Source organism: Gallus gallus, chromosome 1, assembly GCF_016699485.2.
Source record: "Gallus gallus isolate bGalGal1 chromosome 1, bGalGal1.mat.broiler.GRCg7b, whole genome shotgun sequence".
Taxonomy (NCBI): domain Eukaryota; kingdom Metazoa; phylum Chordata; class Aves; order Galliformes; family Phasianidae; genus Gallus; species Gallus gallus.
The window spans coordinates 91,449,862-91,470,349 of NC_052532.1; the positions used below are offsets into that span (position 1 = coordinate 91,449,862).

The 20,488-nt window shown below is 39.3% G+C and overlaps 1 protein-coding gene across 4 annotated transcripts in view; it reads left to right on the forward strand.

Moving 5' to 3' along the window:
- The window catches only part of CRYBG3 (crystallin beta-gamma domain containing 3), a 92,401-nt gene that overhangs the window by 19,358 nt on the left and 52,555 nt on the right, over positions 1–20,488 (forward strand). For 2 of the 4 annotated variants that reach the window (XM_046912683.1, XM_025144510.3), the window contains one exon: positions 6,940–7,376. In XM_046912683.1, the coding sequence (XP_046768639.1) occupies positions 6,940–7,376 (437 nt within the window). Of the gene's footprint in view, positions 1–6,328; positions 6,458–6,939; positions 7,377–20,488 lie in introns of those variants that run through there. The other 2 variants (XM_046912684.1, XM_046912687.1) reach the window with 2 other exon arrangements.

Here is a 20,488-nt window from a genome sequence, read left to right on the forward strand (position 1 = left end):
TCTCTGTGGCTCATACTAGACCTAATCATAATTAGGAGATGTGTATGTATTTATATATTGAGAAATGAGTGCCAGTTCTTACTCTTTAATCAGAGCTTTAAAGTCATTTCAGGAGAAAATTCAGAGAGGAGAATTTTTGAAGTAACTTCAAATTGTATGAACAGAGTTTCTTAAATTATAACATGCACTTCCTCATTCTAGAGGCTTTCCCCTAGTTAGAATTCACCGTGAAGGTGACCTAGCAGAAACTTTATTTAAAACCAATCCTCTTTTTTTCTCTTTGCTTTTATTTGAAGCCTTTGTGCTTACCACCTTGCTTTTTGTACACTCGTCAGGAAAGGTGTCTGAATATTTCCTTAGATTTTATGCAAATGCCGGAGTTTCAGAGCATCTTTGTTTCATCTTTTCTTTTATCATCTGACAAAAGAAATGTGTTAAGGTCCTCTCCAGTGTTTGAAAAATTCAAATGGATAAACAAATTTTAAAAGTCCCTGTGCTGAACTTTCAACAAAGGCCGTCATCCTTCCAAATGTTAAATAGTCATTGAATTTAAGTAGGTGTATTTAAAAAAAATGCAAAACTTACACAGTTTAACTAAAAAGGCTCTCCTGTTGTTTAACTTTTACATCTGATTATGCCATGATTTCATTAATTTTCTAATTACTCTTTTAGTGTTTACATGACTTTTTTTTTTCATGTCATGTCAAAACAAGCAGAGAAAGGAGGATGTGGAAGGAAAACTTTGCAGTATGAAAAAGTCAAAAGGTTCAGAGGCTTCAAGCATCGGTTATTTGCGGAAATACAGAACTCAGATTTAAGTTGAAGCCCCAGAACTTCCAGGGCTGTCTTTATTATTCTTTGTTTGCTTTCCCTGATTATTTAAAAACGATTATTTAGTTAGGACGAGCAGTTTTTTTACAATGGTAGAGATCCATTGCATCATGTCCAACTCCACTTCATTCGCTGGCATAATGAAAACAAAAACAAAACACTTTGTGTCAGAGTTGTTTCTAAATCTATTTTTCTCATGAATGCCAGCAACAGAAGACTCTTAGGAGATGTGTTTATCGTGTATTTTGCTGCCTGATAGGACCTTTTCCTGATTATTTTTTTTTTCTTCTTCTTAATGCTATGACAGTTTGTTTAAGTGAATCTTAATCTCTCCCACTACATCCGGTCCTTTTTCATCAGGTTTGCAACAGACAGTAGATACAGTTGACATGAATTGTTTCTGGAGAAGAAGCTCAGGGAAGAACTTACCACTCTCTACAACTGCCCTAAAGGAGGTTGTGGTGAATTGGAGTCAGCCTCTTTTGCCACGTAACTTGTGATAGGATGAGAGGGAATGGCCTCTAGTTGTGCCAGGGGACATTCAGGTTGGATATTAGGAAATGTTTCTTCCCAGAAAAGAGCGATCAGGTGCTGAAAGTGATGGAGTCACTGTCTCTGGAGGTGTTCAAGAAACGTTTAGATGTTGTACTAGGGGCCATGGTTTAGTGGGGAGATATTGGTGAATGGTTGGACTAAACGATCTTGGAAGTCTTTTCCAAGCTTGGTGATTCTATGATTCCCTGTTGTTTGTGAGTGCCTAACTTCTTTGCCTCTTGCTAGCTGAAAAAACATGCACCTACATTATGTGGCTCAGTGTGTCCCACTCATTGCAGATCAAGTGAAAGATAACAGCAAAGATGCTGCACCCACCCAGAGAAGAGAAGTCTGCTGAAAAACATGGAGCAGAGAGTCCTCATGGGAATGTACTGATCTGTCGGTAACCTGAGCAACCTGCATGTGGATTTTGTTTAGCGTACAAGATTTGCATACGGTAGAGCTGTTGAGATCAAATGAAATGCTCAGAAATTGTGAAGTGAAATGTGGCCATCACAGCTGTGTTGAAAGGTCAAAGCTAGGCCCAGGAACATCGTTAATTTTCTAAAACGCCTAATGTTTTCATCTGACTTTTCAGTGATTTCTACACACTAGTGAAGAGAAATTCTGGAGTAGTGCTGTGACCATTTCTCAGATGAGCAAATTGTTGGGGTTAAATGACTGGGTTAGGTCTTTGAATGTGGATCCTGATGGCCGTCTGTCTTCTCTTGCAACAGTGCTGTGGTGAAACGAGGTGGTTAGGGTGCAGAGGTGCATCCAGTGGCCTGCAGGGTGTTCTCCATTAGCAGCTTCCCCCACAGGAAGACAAACCACCTGTGAGAGGTCTCCAGGCAGTTCTCTTGAGCTGCTGCTTCATAAGGAGCATTCGCTCTGAGTGAAAACTGAAATGTCTCGCTGTTGTGGCTGGGAACTAAGCCTTTGTTCATGGAGATCTGTGTTTTAATGCTGTTAATGTTTTCATTTCATTCACTTGTTAAGGCAATAAAAGAGATTGTATTCCTGGCAGACTGACACAAACCCTGCCAAATGAGAACCTCTGGCAATTTGAACTTCTGCCACTCGGCTGCCAAGAGGAGGGCAGCTATCAGGGTTGCTGGTTGCAGCATGCATTAGGGGCTGGGCAAGCCTGGCTGGCAGAGCAGCCCCTGTTCAGGTGCTGCTGGGTTCCACACACCAGGGGAGCTGCTCACAACAGCAGCAAGCCCTGCGCCTGTATGTAATTCAGTTTGGGGCATATCTCTGTGCCACAGCCAGAAGTAGATTACAGCCTGGAAAATGTACCTATCTGCTGTTGAATAAACCAGCTCAGATAGTAATCAGACTTAAGACACATACTGTGGGCTTGTATGTTAAGTCCAAGCTGACAGCGTGCTTCAGCAGTAGTTGCTCAAGCAAAGTAAGACCACACCACCTGACTGCACAGGAAATACAGCATTGGTTATCACCACAGCCTCTTCAGTCTCCTGATTAAAGCTGCAGTCTTGTTTCCTGCTCTTCCAAGTTTCCACTCCATGCCAGCCCGGCTGTGTGTGAGGTCACAGGACCATAGGGTAGTTCTGGTTAAAGGGACCCCAGGATGTCATCTGGTCCTGCCTGCTGCCCGGTGCCTCAGGGTTTGCCCAGTGAAAACTTGGAGTCAGGAGTTGCTAAAGCAGTAAAGACTCGTGAAAGCTTTATATAGCATGTCACAAGCAGGAGAGTTCATGGAGAATGGGAAAGGGAAGGCAAGGGGCAGACTGATAGCAGTCCATGTATGAAGGGTGTCTCCAGAAAGACAGTGCTATGATAGGAAAGCTTAGGTCTTTCCTTGCATCAGTGAGGATCTCGAAGGAGATCTGACAGGCAGGTTTCTACCCAAAAGCAGTTGTTTGTGGTACACCTAAGAAACTGTTCAGACTACTGTGGTGCTGCAAGAGGATTTTTTTATTCTTCTGACTAATGAAACGAAGTGTAACTAGTACCAGGGTCAGTGGTGTCCTTCCACCATTGTAAATATCTGTGCAAATTTAATTGCGACATAGATGCAGCTGTTCTACTGAGATGAACTAAAGGCCTGGGCTGCTGAAAGCTAGTGGGACATTCCAGGGTAATAATTGCTCTGCATGTACCCAGCACCCTTTCTGCTTTTTCCTAAGCACCTGCCAGTGGCTTCTGTCATAGGCGAGCTCAGAGAACGACACTGGAGATAAAAAGTGAAAGTTATCGTGGTGTTGCCTTCTGTGATTGCTCTCATACTGCTCTGTTGTTCAGGCACTTGTGTCAGAAGCCTCCTGTTGTATTAAGGCTTACTGGATTTACAGGTCATGCGCTTTGGTCTCATTAATTTGAATATACCATTATCCTAAAATACATACTTTACAATCTGAGACAGGAACAGGTTTTTTTGTGTGACACCTAAAAGGCGTTCCAACTTCAAATTGAAATTTTGTGTTGAAATGATAAAACATCAATAGCTGATGCTCTCTTTTACAGCAAAGTGAAGCAGAGAATAGAACACGGGAAGGGTAGGATTGATTATGTTGAAGAGAGGGAAGAAACATTTGCATAGCTTCTATGTTGGGACTTAATATCCACATATATCATCAGCTACGCGTAGTGTAAATATTCTCCAGGGCTTTATTATGTGAGATACTCCTCATGGTTAAAAAGGTATGGAAGGACCCTTTCATATTAAAACTTCCTGTTCTTTTGATTTAGCAGCAATTAAGCAAGGAAAGGAAGATTAAAGAGCAAGAAAGTCTAAATAAATTTCTGTTTCTGGAAACAGAGACTACAAAACAGCTTTTCATGCAGGATATAAATTATGCTTATACTTAAGAAGCAGTGTTTTGCAAGCATAATGTCTCAGAGCTGCTAGGGGAAGATTTCAATATGCAGAGATTTAGCCATGTTTGAAGTCTCAGTTCCTAGTAGAAAAAAAACATTCTGGAATACAAATGTCTTAAAAAGAAAATAAATAAATAATAATAAAAAAATTAAAATGGAGATAATACTAAATAGTTAACAAGTCTAGAATTTAATATTTTCTCTTACAGTTAATACGTTTAGCTGTTAATTTCATAGATATTGTAATAATCATGAAAAATGTTTATAGCCTTTAACAGTTATATCTGCAGGGGAAATAATAAGGTTTGTATGCACTTCCTGTACTGAAATACTCTTTTAAACCTGACAAATTTGTGTGAATCATGTTAATCACAGAACAAGGAACAAATACCCACCCTCACTAAAAGTTAAATCAAAAGCTGGTATTGAACAATGCTAAGAAGTTGATTACAGTAAAACATTCACGTATCATCAAATTTTGGAAATTAAACTTCTTGTTTCTGTTTTATACTGCTTTCCTCAAAGAACTTAGTTCCTGTGAGGTAAAGTTAATTAGTCAAGAGATTAATCCCAGATTTGTGTATTAGCTGGATAGTTTGTCTAGTACTAAAGATACCAGCCAGCACTATGGCACTCCTGTAAGCTGCTCTGTCTTCTATTTCATTTCCAGGCATGGGTCTGAATAGAGTTGACTCGTAAGATTCAGGGCTTTTTCACTTTACACCGATGACTGCATCTCTTTGTGATGTATCTGCAGTTAATTTATGCAATATGTGGGAGAGCAGGTAGGGTTTGTCGTGGTTGGGGGCAGAAAAAAAGTCTGAAGTTTTACTTAACTCACTGTTGAAAGTGTAATAAAAGTTTAATATAGGTAAATGTCCTACCTATATGAATAAAATACAGGTTGTATGAATTTCTCAAGGCATGTTAATACCTTTTAATTTGTATCCTCACATAAGCAATTCTATTTTCAGCACATAAATCTAGTCATTCAATATTAAGCAATTGCATCTTCTGTCTGAGGAAAAAGGTGGCAAAATATTCCTTGAAGATTAAAGACCACTGCCCCTTAGCAACACTAGCTTTAAGAAGTTGATGTTCTTCCAAGCATGGACAAGGTGGTGTTCATTAAAACACCTTCTTCATCATTAGCATGATCCTAGGTGCACTATCAACAACTAAGCCTACTTGCTAAGTTACTTGAAATACATATATTTTCAAGTTGAAATAAGATTAGTAAGCTAATGAAAATAGTAGCTTTCTGACTGGATTGGATGGGTAGGTGTTATCCAATTTGAAACAATTAGCCCTGTCCAGTGATATTATTGACGCAACTAAAGCTTGCACAGGACTTTTTATTCACGTTTTCCTTTCCCAGTCCTGCTGAGCAGGATAGAGTTCATCTAAAAAAACCTGGGATAACCCTACTCTGTTTTAAGAAACTGGCTTGAAATTACAATAGTATTGTAAAGCCAAAATGGGCAGCAATGGCATATAGCACCCTCTGGAAAAGCAGAGGATGGAAAAGATTGGAGGGGAGGTTCCCAGCAGCTCTTCCAGGAGAAAAGATGAATGGTGGTTTAAAGGAGGTGTCGGTCTGTGTTAGTGTTAATTATTTTCAGTAGGCTATAAACAGCTCTTGTGGACTGGGTGCAGGGAAGCAGTGATGTGTACTTCGGCTTAGGACTTCGGCTGTGTAGAAGAGCATGGTTTGAGATTAGTAGATTACGGAGCTGTGTTGAGAGGACAAATAGATGTGGAAATGCAGTTGTGTGATTACCTCTGGAGTTGAAAGAAAGATTACCAGAGAGTGTGCAGTGGGGATCACTAAAGATAACAGATAGGATTAAGCTTTGGCACAAGTCGAATTTTGTATCCAAATTCTGTTCATGATTCTTATTTTTCGTTTAAAAGTACAGGTTACTAAACACTTATGACCGTGTTATGTTTGTGTTTTGCTATTGTGTGCTTGTACGTATTTGCAAGCTGAATAAGTGCACAAAGCTTTTTCCATGGGTCTGTGCTTTTTCAGTCTGCTTGTAAGTACTTAATGGTACACCTGAGTTGGAGTATAACCTGAAGGAGAGTGAGTCTACTAGTTTGTTGCAGTCCTCCTGGGTCCAGAGTATGTCCAGGCTGCAGGTGGGTCGCACCTGACTCCAAGCACTCAGAAGAGTTGCAAGTTTCGGGAACAATAAGAAAATGAGCTGTCTGTCTGCTAGTACAGCAGTGTATCATTTACCTTGTACGATCTGTTAAGAGCTGCTGAAAACAACTTACTTTTTTTTTTTTTCATTTTAATTTTTTTTTTTTTTTAGGCCTAATCTCTTAATTCCCTTGTGGCAGGGCATATTTGTCACTAAATAATACTGAGCAGGCACTAGTATAAACGAAGAAACTCTCCTGCTTACTTGTAATATAAGGGCATGAAAACTCATTCTTTACTTTTTCCTTCATTGTTGGCTTTTTCTGCATGTTGAAGGAACGATTGTTCTCCGTCTTTCCTCCTGTGTTCTACTTCCACAGCAGCTGCCTTGTGGTTCTTCTAGCCTATATAGCCCTCTCAGCTTTTTCATATATGGAGAGAAAAGAAGACCACAGGGTTTTGGTTTTAAAAAGAACTTTCAAACAACAGATTTGCTTAAAGCGAGTAAAAAATAAGAAATTCGGCAATGCAGGGAAATGACAAGAAATGTTGCCTTTATCTATCTCTTGATTTTATTTTAGGTTTATCCAAATGAAGAAAAGAACCATTCCACAGAAGAACTTAGCAAGTCTGATATCCAAGAGGAGCTGAAAAAGGCTAATAGCCTTCCTAGTTTGACTCCTGGAAACAAAGCAGCAGATAAAGACAAGCAACCCCGAGAAGGTTTTTTTCAGTTTCTTGGAAGCTTGTTTAATCTTGCAACAAAATCTTCTTTGGTAGACTCTAAACCACCCGCCTGCCAAGATGAACCCAACAGATGTGAAAAGGATTTACAGAGCACAAATACCCTTACAGAGGGCACGCAACCACAGCATCCAAAAACTGAAGAGCCTGTTTGTTCTACGGCTGGAATAAAAGAGGACTCCTTAAATAAGGATGACATGATCATGAATAACGTTGGGAAAGACAGCTCACAGGATCAGCAAGGAGGCCAGAAACGATCTGCAGATGTGAAAAAGTAAGTTTTATATTTTAATACTAAATTACAGAACAGCATATGTGTGCAGAGAACTATGGTGACTAAGTTCAGTTGAGTGGAGGGTGGATGACTGACATTCCCAAGGATGTTTGGAGTGTCCCTGACTCAACTCTGTGCTAGCCTCTGCAGTAGATACCGTAAATAAATGGGCAGAGGTCAACTTCTACAAAATACAACTTTAAAAATGTTTTCTTTTCCTAGAAGTTTTCTGACCATGGGTGATAGATTCATTATAGATCATTCTAGATATGAGGAAAGAAAAGATGTGGCATTTAGAAATGCATTCAGAACTGTAGACTTATTTAAAAGAAAAAAAAATTACAAAACTTATTTTATGTCTGTATTGTGGGCTAAGTAAAGTTTAAAATGCTTATCATTTTTGTATTTCACTACTTCAGTGCTTTTAGTTCTACAGGTAAAGTTTCCACATCTTTAAGTTATCTTTCCTGGTTTATTTAACTTGGAATTTTTGCTTATGTTGTTTCCCTTTGTTCTTAGCATTTTTTTTCTGTAATGAAAAGATTATGTAAAGTACTCAATTAGCCTAAATATGGAACATCCTCAACAGTCCTGTAATATTTCCAAAAAAAAGATTTCCAAAAAATTGATGCCAAGGGCACCAATGCATATCCGGGAGTAGAAAAGCTAAAATATTGCCTATGCTCCACCATGTATATTACGAAATATTCTGTCTCTGGTATAAACATACATAGTATTCCAAAAGTATTTGTAGCTGTTATGTTGAATATTTGACTATATGTAGTCCAGTTTCTGCTTGGTATTCAGAATGTGAACTTGCTCACCTGTAATTAATTTTCACTACCAGGATATGTATTTCAAACTTTAGGCCAAAAGCAATGACTTGGGGTATTCAGTAATTCTATATGAGTACTCCTGTGGTTGGTGAAGGGAAAGTAACTCTCAGATTTCAGAATTGGTGGGTGCACTGACCATGAACACTTCTTTTTTTTTTTTTTTAACTCTTTTTTTTCCTTTTTTTTTTTTTTTTGCATGTGTTAAAGTTAATTTCAATTGCATTCAATCTATTTATCTATGGCATGTGAGACATTTTATCTCCAGACAGAAGATCAGAGATTCCCGAAGTAGCTGCATAATGAATTTTACTTTCACACTGGGGATGCTTGTATCTCTCTTTCCCTGTTATTCAGTTGACTGATGATTTTGAGCATCTGTAATTCACCCTTATATTATAAATGCAATGGCGGTCAGGCTATGATTAGGGGACATGCCACCTCTTCAGGTGAACCTTAGACTGTATTTCCACCACCAAAATACCGTACTGTTTGTAATCATAGTGATTGTGTTTTCTTAAGTAGTCTTTGGTTTGGTCTGATTGTTACAGTCAGCCAGTTTTTACGATGGATTCTTAATGTCCTAGCACACATCTGACTGACACTCTTTCCAAAATGTAAATTGCAGCCCATGACCACTTCACTGATGTATCCCTTTAGTTGTTGTCTTGGGAGGCCTAGATGTGTAATGTTATTCAGTCTAGTTTCTGAACAAACTGTGCTTTTTCTTAAAAGGTGTTGAATAGGCTGGCATGCTTCAGGAGCCTCTTACTGCTGTTTGCTGTTGTGGTAGTATGCTCTGGAAGCTAAAGATGAAGTTGTGTGCTGTAATGCCAGGAGCTGTGCATCTGCACAAGTCACTCCTTCCCTCAAAGAGACCGTAGTTAAAAAAAAAAAAAGTGCAATAGGTATCAGTAGATCTTTCTCACTTTCTGTTTCAATTCACGTAGTTCCTTCCATCTTATATCTCAACATACTTTCTACTGTGTTTTCTTCAGCGATCACTTTTTCTCACCTTCTCCACACGCAGCTGTTGATCGTATTCTTCAGGTTATGGTGGTGGCAATTTGTTCTTTATGCAGTTTTTTCCTCACTCTTTTCAATGACAGAGTTGATCAGCTCATACGCTGTAGTCCTGTCATTTACCTTCAGTCACTCCTATCTATTCAGATGACTGTGAATACTGGAGTTTCAGCTAAAGGCCCAAAATATGAGGGAACTAAACATGGCAATTGCAGCTTGCAAGGGAAGAGTAGGTGAGAGGCAGCCATGTGCACCTCCAAAGAATTCAGTCTTTTTTTTTCTCTCAGTCCCCTGGATGATGCTATAAGGGGCTGGTACACATTTCTCCTTCCAGGTGGAAACCTCTGGCTTCTGCTGCCTTTTCAGTGTACAAAGCAGCTTTGTTTGACTCTCCAGTTTTATTGATGTTTGCAGGTCTGTGACTAGGATTAATGAGAGGGGCAATGTGTTGAGGGTGGTTTTTTTTGTTTTTTTCTTTTTTTTTTTCTTTTGCTGTTCTGTTTGTTTTATACCAGCGCAGTTGAGTAGGTGTTAAGCAGTAATGGATGAGATGCCAGGCAGTCTACGCACATAGTTGAGAAGGTCAGACAGTCTCAGTGTTCAGAGCAATGCAGATTTATACATAAGGCATTAATGAATGCTTACAGAGTTCAGAGGATTTGAGTAATAGCTCACTGAAGTGACTGACCTCTTCGTTGTGCACAGGTATTTTTTGGGTTAGATTGGTTTTATTGAAATCAAAGTTAAAATTGACATTTTCAATTGACCGTATTTTAGTATGGCCTATATTGTGAGATAACCTGTGTAAATCAGTGTAGATTTTTATCTTTGTGGTTTACTTGTCTCATAATCAAGTAAGAATAAAAACGTCTGTTACAGGTTTTAAGGTAAGAGCGAGTTGGTCAATATAGAAAATGATTTTTTCCCCCAGAAACTGACTTTAAAATGTAGCTGTTGTAATATTGGACAAACATTAAAACACAATTTTCCTTTTAAAGTTAGTCTCAAAAGTACAGTTTATATTCTACCCTTTTTGGCTCAGCACACTAAAAAGTTGGGCAATCTCTGTGCAACTTCTGTGTATGTTTTTCTCTGACTGACTACACAGTGTGAACTGTGTTTTGAAGCAGTTAGTGAAGAGAAATTGAAACAATAGTGTGGAAGTAGAGGTTTGTACTGGTCACCGTTTGAAACATTTGAATCAAGAATACCTATTTTTTATGTTGTGGAGATGATTATGTCAGTTTTATTCTCTTTTAGCTTATTAAAGCTTAAAGGATGTAGAACAGGTGGTTTTTTTCTTCTTCGGTGCAGGCTTCTTTGCTAAATATTAACTAACTGACTTTAATTTAGTGTAGTTAAATTGTAAAAAACACTCTTGATTGATGACAGATGGCCTGATAGTTTTGTAGAATGTACTACAAACTAGCAAGCTGTGAGTGCTAAAAACATGAGTGGTGGGCAAAAGATGTAGCAGAAAGGAACAGAATGGTCTGAAGATATCATGAGGGAAAGTAGTGATGTGAATGTGGTTGTCTGCTAATATCTTGAGGATTAGGTCCTAAAAGACAGATGAAACACGTTAGTGATCCATACGTATTCAAAGGCACTGATGATTCCATTTACTGTTATATTAAAACATAGCTTTTAACATTTATTTTGGAGAAGAGTTGAAATGTAGGGCTTTACAAATATTTAAGGTGACTGCAGACATGCATTATTAATCTTGTAACTGTTTCCTTTGTCATGAGGAAGATTCTAAATGAACTTTTTAATTCTAAACTACTGTTAAATATTAAATTAGAGGTTGTTATCTGTGGTTAGGGGGAAGGCTGCAATGATAAGTAAAAGAGGAACAGTTGTTAGGTTGCATAATCTCCATGAGAGTTGTTTTGTGGGTTTTTTTTTAATAAAAAAAAAGAACAAAGAAACTTTCAGACTTGAATAGCTATCAAGTAGTCTCAGAGCATGTAAGACTGAGACCGAGACAACCTGATTAACCTCATATCCTTAAAGCAATGTTTTGCAAAATACAAGGAAATGAGGCTGCTCTGACTTTGTAGACCGAGGTTACTTCTGCCCTCAGTGGGAGGCCTGGCCTTTGGTAGAGACTCAAATTTCCAGGCCTTGAGCCAAGGAGAGTGGAATTTGTGAGCTCAGTCTGTGGAGTGTGTGTTTGCAAGGGATAAAACACGTAGGCCGCATTATTTCACCATCACCCTTGCTGGCTGACAGGCTCAGTGGTAATTGGTACCTTAAGGGCTTCTGGTCCTTTATCCAGACACTGACAGGTGGTAAAGAAGCAGCATAGAGGACAAAACCATGATAAACTGGACAAAGTCTCTAGGCAATAATTACTGTAGACAGTAATGTAATAATTCCAATACTGAAGATGAATGATGAAAGTTGGGTTGGCTAGGTCTCCAGCTATTGCATCCATTAGTTTTCCAGTTGTCTGGGATGGCTGATGATTTCACAGAATCTAGGAATTGTAGGGGTTGGAAGGGACCTCTAAAGATCATCTAGTCCAACCTCCTGCTAAAGCAGTTACCTGTAGTAGGTCATACAGGAGGGCATCCAGGTGGGTCTTGAATATCTTCAGAGAAAGACACACATAACCCCTCTAGACAGCTTGCTACAGTGTTCCATGGCTCTAACAGTGAAGAACTTCTTCCTTACATTGCTATCCAACTTCCCATGTTACGGTTTCTTCCCATTGCCTCTTGTTTTACTGATGCTCACCCACAAAGAGTCTGCCCTCATCACTTGACTCCTATAATTCAGATGTTTATAAACAGTGATAAGATCTCCTTCAGTGGTCTTTTCTCCAGACCGAGGAGTCCCAGATCTCTCAACCTTTCCTTGTACAGGAGGTGCTCCAGGCCCATCATCATCTTTGTTACCCTTCACTGGACTCCCTCTAGGAGATCACTGTCTTTTTTGAACTGAATAGCCTGGAACTGGATGCAGTACTCCAGATGTGGCCCCCTCAGCACAGAGTAGAGGAGGAGGATCACCTCCCTCGACCTGCTGCACGCTCTCTTTTTGTTGTACCCTAGAATACCGTTGGCCTTCTTAGCGACAAGGGCACTCTGCTGGCTCATGACCAACCTGTTGTCCACCAGGACCTCCAGGTCCTTCTCTGCAGTGCTCCTCTCCAGCAGGTCAGCCCATAACTTGTACTGATGCATGCAAGTTATTCCCACCCATATGCAAGACTCTGCACTTGCTCTTGTTGAACCTCATCAGGTTCCTCTCTGCCCAGCTCTCCAGCCTGTCCAGGTCTTGCTGAATAGCAGCACAGCCTTTTGGTGTGTCAGCCACTTGTCCCAGATTTGTGTCATTAGCAAACTTGCTGAGGATGCATTGTATCCCTCCACTGATGAAGATACTGAACAAAACCAGACCCAGCACCAAGCCCTGGGGGAACACCATTAGTTACAGGCCTCCATTCTGACTTGTGCTGCTGATACAGCCCTCTAAGCTATGCCAGTCATCCAGTTCCTTACTATTGAGTACTGAAGCAAACAACTGGGCTTGCTCTCTTCTGTAAAAAGTTGATGATGCAGGGGGGTGTTGTTGGTAAAATACAGTGATAAAATAACACTCGTTTAACTGTAAGTGGGAAATAAAAGACAACATATTGACTGCTACATGTGGAAAAATCTTAATAGTCCTCAGTGGGTGAATACAAAGTATAAAAGTGGAAAGTTTGTGTTTGGTTTTAGACTTTACAGTCCTTTCTAATGAAGTTAAAAAACAACCTTTAATTGATGAAAGAATACTTAGAAGTAAAACCAATGAAACAGCGGGAATGCACTTCACTTAGTTTTTCACCACTGAAAGTCTCTATGGGAGAGTTCAAAGTTTCATAACATAAGCGACAAACACAAAACATGTTTTTACCCCACTATATTTCTTGCCTTTAACTGTGAAGCAACAATTTGGCTTCAGAATTGAAACTGTTTCCCTAAGACTCCTGAAAATGGCCTTCTTGCATCACATACCTACCAGATTCTTAGGAATGCCTGTTGTGGTAATCAGCGGTACACCTTACAGGATACTGAGAACATAACTCAAACAATTTCCTTTTCTTTTTCCCATTGGGGGAAAAAAAAGGCAAAAGATTACGTGAGTGATGACCCAGATCTTTTCTGTTGACTGCTTGCCATTTGCTTATCTTCTCGTACAATTTTTTAAATTTTCTTGTAACATCCAGTAACAGTTAGTGGATGTTATTTATAGTGAAATTAACAGTATTACTTGTGAAATTGCATGGCTTGTTTTGGAGTTCAGCAAGAAGCTTTATTGCATTGCTGAACGTGATTGATGAGATGAAAATCAAAGTTGTTGAAAACTCTAGATGTTTTTATTGTAAAACCCTGACCACTAGTTAAGACTGTAATACTCAAATTTAACAATGTATTTACGATGCTAACTTTTCCCTTCTGTTGTGATCCTTGCGGACATGGAAGCGAGTAAGAACTCTCCACCCACAACTGCAAGGATTTCCTAACAGCGAGTAGAAGATGAGAGGGGTTGATTTCCAAAGCAATGCTCAGTTTGCGTTTACACTTTGCACCCTACCAGGAGCCAAGTTCTTGTAATAGTTTAGCTACAGTATTGCAAGGTATTTCATCCAGAAGGAGAGGTAGTCTTGAGAAGTGAGGAGTTTGAAACCAAGTGATCTTTTAGGTTATACATTGTTGAATTTTGTGAGGGGTGTTTTGTTTTTTTTTTTTATATATATTTGAAGTCTAGAAAAACAGCTGCTTGCTCATTAATTGCGTAGTATTTCCCATTTTAATACTGTCAAAAAGGCTGTCCTTTTATTTTGCTCTGCTAGAAAAGCAGATTGTAAAATCCTCTGGATAAATGTGGTTAACATGTCTCTTTCAGAGCTTGTCATTCACCATTGTATTACTGGTCAGAAGCAGTCTTATAGTGATCCAGAAACACAGGCATCAGTTTGTCTGATTGATTGTATATTGTGGTTTTGCTTCGGTGAGCAAGTAGCAACATTCATCTTTCTCCATAGTCATCTTTGGCACAGGGTCAGAAGTAAATCAATGGATTACAAGCAATGGTCTCACCAGGTAACTCCTGAGGAATAACATAGAAGAGTTGGGAAGCTAGCATGGCATTTGCTGAAATCGAATCCATCTTGTGACCAGAGCCATGTCCTGCTCCTCTGTAATTGTCTACCCAATACTTGTTTTAAATACAGGACCTAAATATCTTAAACCACAAGTGTGTGCACAGTGTAACAGTGTCTGTCCAGTTTTGAAAGCATTTGTTGGGTGACTGCTGCAAAAGGAAGAAAAAAACTGCCATGTTAATCACTTGTATTAGAATATACCTACGTTGTTCATACAGCTACATACCTACCTATACTAGCATACTACCTATGTAGTACCCACGGACTCACATTTCAATGAGAGCTAAAGTCTTTGTGGCTGAACACACAGCCTGCGATGATAAGGACTGTGCTGGGGTTCAGCAACCTGTTACAAGTGGGTTATTCGACTGTGGAACACATTACACAATTAATAGTGACTGTTTCTTAGAAATTTTACCGTACTGTTTTCAATTTCAGGTGTTCTTTGTACCTGCAGTGGAATTGTCCAGGCTTCCTGGGTCTTCATTTCTCAATGAGAACTTTTTCTTCACATCTTGCTTTTCATGGTTGCTGGGGTGACAAGTAGCACCAGAAGAACATTATTGCTGGGTTCCTTCTTTAAGGAGGCAGGTGGACTGTGAGAATATAAAGTCCCCTTTGGTGGCCTCTTCAAGAGCAAGCCCCAAACCTACCTGATATTCAGAGGCAGTTTCTTGCATCATCTGCCATTGTAACTTCTGCCTGTCTCATGTTAGCATCAGTGTACATGAAAGGAAAGAATAATCTCTTTGTGTCAAGCATCCTGCAGTCAAAATCTTGTTTCCATAACACATCTAAAGCAACACTCTTGCATAAGAAGAGGCTAGGAGGACTGACTTTCTTCAACATTAGGACAAGGAGCCTTAGGGGGGTATCTTATTGCTGTCCTCAGCTGTCTTGTAGGGAGCCTTGGAGGAGATGGAGGCAAACCTATCCCAGAGACACACACTGCTGGAAGGAGAGGCAACAGGAATTTGGGATACTCTGATACTGGGAAATAGTTTTCAAAGTGAGGCAGATCACATGCCCGGGTGTATGCGCACAGGGTTCCTATCCCAAAGACATCCTTAGAGACACCTCACCTTGATCTTATTGCTCAGAGTGGGTATGGAATTAGATGGTCTCCCATGGTACTTCCTAGCCTCTCTTGCACTTCTATGCCTGGAGACGTTCTCATCCCAGCATCCTGCTCCCCAGGAAAAGCAGATCTTGAGCACCTGAATATCTGAATTCCTGGCATAGGGGAGGCAAGAGAGAGCTGGCTGAGCTACATGAGGCATGTTGGGTGTAAAGTTGGCACAGGTGTATACACATACATACTTCCCCCAGCTAAGGGGCAGGAAGGTCTGCTGCTGCCAGGTACTGGGGAAAGAGAGCAGTGATCCCAGACTATTCATGCTGTGATGTTGGTCTTGCAGCTGCTGATGTTGGGTAAGCCTTCATCTGTTCTTTCTTCTTTCAGGCTGCTAGTTACTTTCCCAGATGTAGAAGATAATCAAGATACAGTACTGTGAAAAACCAGGGAAAGGGAAAACATTCCAAGGTCACAGAGACAGCATTTGTTTTTATTAAGATTGTCTTTGACTCTTAATTGTCCTTATGGAACATTAGCTTTGAAACTTCCTGCAAAATCAACTGTGTGCAGATGACTTTGTTCAAATTAAACTTTCGACCGCTTAGAATATACAAATATGAAGTCTCAGGATACTAGGTATTTTAAACTTAAGATTTAAATCATGAAGCTATAGCCTCCAGCTAAAAAATAATGTTTGTTGATCTAAGTTGTATACGGCAAATTTTCAGTTAGTTCTCAGTGACTTTTTTTCAATAAGACATTTATTTTTTCCATTTCTGAAGATCTGACATGACTGTAGAAGCCAACTAGCTAAATAAGTTGGAGTCAACCAGAAGGTTTTTCAGAGTGTCTTTTGAGATAATTATTTCCAGACAGAAGGCCTTAATGTAATTTTTAAAAAGCTGCCAGTTAAGTAAGCAGTAGAAGAAATACAAAGTGGAAAAAAATAAAATAAACAATGGCATAATTGTAAAATAATTAGGGAGGAGTAGATGGGAACCACAGGAGGCATACTGATGTAGAGCAGTCGTTTTCAGCCTGTAGTCAGAAGACCTTTCTGGTGTGGGAGCTACTTCTGAGGGGGTCTGTGAAAGGACATTAGGGAAAACATGTGCGTCTAAGCGTTGAAAAGGTAGGAGACAGCTGGACTGGAGAGGACATATCTGGAAGAGTGAGGTATGGAAGGGGAAAAAAAGGCTGTTGCCTGTCTTGGGAGACAGCCAAGAGTATGTGCTGCAGAAACAGGCCAGCCAGCAGTACACTTGCACATGAACACTGCTGAGCATGAGCTGATGAGCCCGAAGCTCAGCCATGGGGCTAGTTGCAAGGGTTTTCTAGCATGGATGCCCCAAAGTGCAAATGAGTCTGTGCTGCCTGGGGATCTGAGGTGCTGTATTCATATAGAGCTATATCATACTACATGATCTCCCTGGCGCTTCTTGAAAATAATCTGGGGGTACCTCCCTTCTGTTGTATTAAATGTACAAATATCGGAGGTCACCAACTTGGTGATGTACACTTGAAAAAAAAAAAAAAGAATGGAAAAATGTAGTCTCTATAAATGCACTGAGATGAGGCAGTCGGAGTAATCGGATTCTTCCTGCTTCCAGGCTTCAGAACTAACAAGCTTGTTTTATAACTAAAGCTGCTTCTGGAGCAAGTTACACAAACTGTCTATCATACAAGATGTGTCAGAAGAGGTACCCCTCCCTTCTTTGAGTTAGCCCCCTTTGAACTTTTTGTTTCTCTTCCAGAATAGAAGATATCTCTACAAGCACCTACTTATGACAAATTTAACGTAACTCATGTTGACATGTTCTCTTGTTGCTGTCAAACAGTCTCTTGTGAAATAGGCATTATAGGGAATTGAATAGCTTTCTATACAGAAGAGAAAGAAGGAATCTCCCAGCATTTGAAATGTGTGACAGAATTACACATTAGGTTCTGTGTGTAATCGGGCTTTCATCTGTTATCCTCATATGAATTAAAAAAAAAAATTGCCAAGAGTTTTTAAGGTAAGTTCTGAAATGCCATGCTCTTTTGAGGATCAGAAATGAATTGTTGCTTTAAATGTCTGTGAAACAAGTCTCTAGTGACATTTTTAAAAGATTTTGCATGACAGCGCCTGCTTCTTAATGTGTTTCATAAGACTTAAAGCAAGATTTAGAGTCAGCCATCTGAGTTGCAACTACCGCAGAGGAGCATAGGTTTTCATTTTTTAAACGTCTTGTTGCATGGGAACATTTGGATTGCAAACGCTTCTACTTGCTCTAAAAATGAATGTGGTAGGAATAAAAGGTCCATTGACAAAATTGTTACAGTACACTGAGAATCAAATCCTTGATCAAAGGTCAGAGATCCCAAAGTTGCCATGTCTGTGTTGGAGGGGTTAGTTCCTGTCTAAAACAGCATGCAGTGCAGAAACTTTTGGAAGAGACAAGCCTGCAGGAATGCAGAGATGTAAATTAAGAGATACTGGCAGAGGCCAACCTTAGCATGAGGCTGCACAGGATGAAATGGTGTAACTACTTGTCAGGATTGGGTTTGTGCACAGAGCTCTATATAGCATGTTGCTCTGAGTCTTGCTCTGATTTTGACTACAAATCAGTCAACCAGAGTGCAAAATTCCCTCAGAAGACAAAAGGAAACAAAGTTAGGAGAAATGATAAAAAGCATATGATAGGCAAGAAGGAAGTTCTGCATGTATTTATTTTGCCTGACCTATTATGTGTAAGAAACGGTGGAAATCCTAGCTGGGGTCTGTAGTTTGAGTTGTTGTAAATGTAGTACCCCTCCACGCCAGGTTCTCCATTTTGTCCATCTATAGTCTTGTCTAAAATTAAGCTGTTCATCCAGTTTCTGGATGCTTTCAGTTTAACAGTTTAACAGATTTCATGGCTGAAATTTGAAGGCAAGGTTGGATGGGGGGAACAAATAGGTATTGTTTAGGTTTGTGTCAAAGCACTAGTTAATTACCGCACGTTTATCGATAAACTCTGAATTCATCCCACTATGTATTAGGCAAAAAAAAAAAACCACCTGCAGAGTAAGAGACATGCAGTAAAAGTTAATTGTCATTGAGCAGTTTATTCAAAAAAGTGCTTTATTTGTGGTGGAAATGAGTGTTGAGTACCGTGCAATACCATTGAAGAAGCTCGCTTTGAAGACATTTTACAGTTTTCCCCTCAAAGAATTGGTAGAATTTGTTTGGCGAATTGGTGCAAGCCTGCGTTCTGTTTTCTTAAAAGAAACGTTGTCTGCTGTAGACTGACTTTTATATTTGAGATGGACCCAAAGTATGGTAGAACTGATGATTGGATTTTTTATAAGCTTACCAGTGGTTATGTAAAACATTTTTACTTCGCTGTGCCTTAACTGAGATGGGAGAGAATCACCAGTAAGGTTAATTCTGCATGACGTGATCAGTTCTTACACGTTCTACAGACTCATTTTTAGTATGGCTCATGCTGAGTAAATAGGGTGTACTATAGAGCTCAGCAATTCCCTCCTCTGAGATTTTTAGGATATCTAGAGCATTGGAAAATATTTTTCTAATATGAGAATGTGGGAAAAAATGTAACTTTTTTTTTTTTAAGGAAACCAGAAAGACTTAAATCATTTTTTTTCTCTACTACTCTTCCTCCAATTGTGTTTTTCTTTTTCTTACAAGCAGAAATATATGTGCTTCTTTTAAGAGGTGCTGAAAATAGTAACTTAATTGGTGTGCCTGATGTCTAGCAGCTGCCACTATTGGAATCTGTGGAAACTAAACTAGTAGTATAGAAGATGAAATGCATCTGGCTTTGCAAATGCTTGGGAGACATGGTGTTTATATATTACTTTCCTGTAAACCCTATATTGAGATTCTGCTGTAGCCTTCCTCGCCAGTTACAATGTATTTAATCCTCAATAAAAATTCCATTTTCCAGTTCTCACCGCATCTAAATTCCCATATTCAGGTATTTTTGGCATTAGCATAAACACACCTGGCACGTAAGTCTTGCATATACATGGGCATTTATATATCTGTTTTAATGCTTATGCATACAAATAATTTAGTTTACTTTTAGTTCACTTGTACGCTTTGCATGTCCAAATGCCCCACAAAGAGGGGTTTTTGCCTGTAATTCTAACAGTGCTAAGTTAAAAGTACAATTAATATAGAAATAGGTCCCTGAGACTAAACCTTTTGGCTATTGCAATGCTTTCATATTAGAAATCAAAATCTTAGCAAACTCTTTTATTCAAGAGACTCTTCAGAAGAGTGTGACAGTTTCCTAGGTAGGTTAGCTGCCACTTCCAGCCAGAATCTAAGCAGACATAGGTTTCAGACTGGGTAAGTGGGCAAAATAGAATTTAAGCGCAGTTTGAGTGTCTGCTTTGTTCTAAGGAGAAGAGTTGATGTTCACATATGTATAATCACTGCCCTATTTTTGCAAAAATTCTTTAGACAACAAAAAAAAAAAAAGGAGAAGGAGAGAAGCATTAGGAAGGTGAGCATTTATGTTGGTTAATTTTAAGAACGAAGAAAAATGTTCTTCAGACTGTTCTACAGAAGCTTCTTCAGAAAATTGATAGTGACAGGCTCTGAATTTATCCTTAGAATATCAGAGAGGGCAGGGGAAGATCAGGATCACATTTTTTCCATGGTGATTTTTCTTGTCAGTTTTTGCATTGGGGGTTTTGGGGTTTTGTTTGTTTGCTTTTCCAGGGGGAGCAGGGCAGGGCAGAGGAGTTGTTTGGTTGCTATTTAACGTGAAGCTGATAAATGGCTGGATCTACCAATTTCTTGTCACATATCTAGGCTTCTCGTGTTGCTATTTCTTCTAGCATTTAAGCAGTTCTCATTCTAACCTGATCTGCTTTTACTCTCTTTCCTTATTACCCTGTGGTAACAAGTAATCAGTATTTAAGTACAGGCCTGTTTTAGTGGGGTATCTTCACAAAAGTATGCTTCTTTATGTCATTACAAATGTTGACCTATAGTGGCTTTTTAAATAAGAAATCCATTATTCATTAGAAT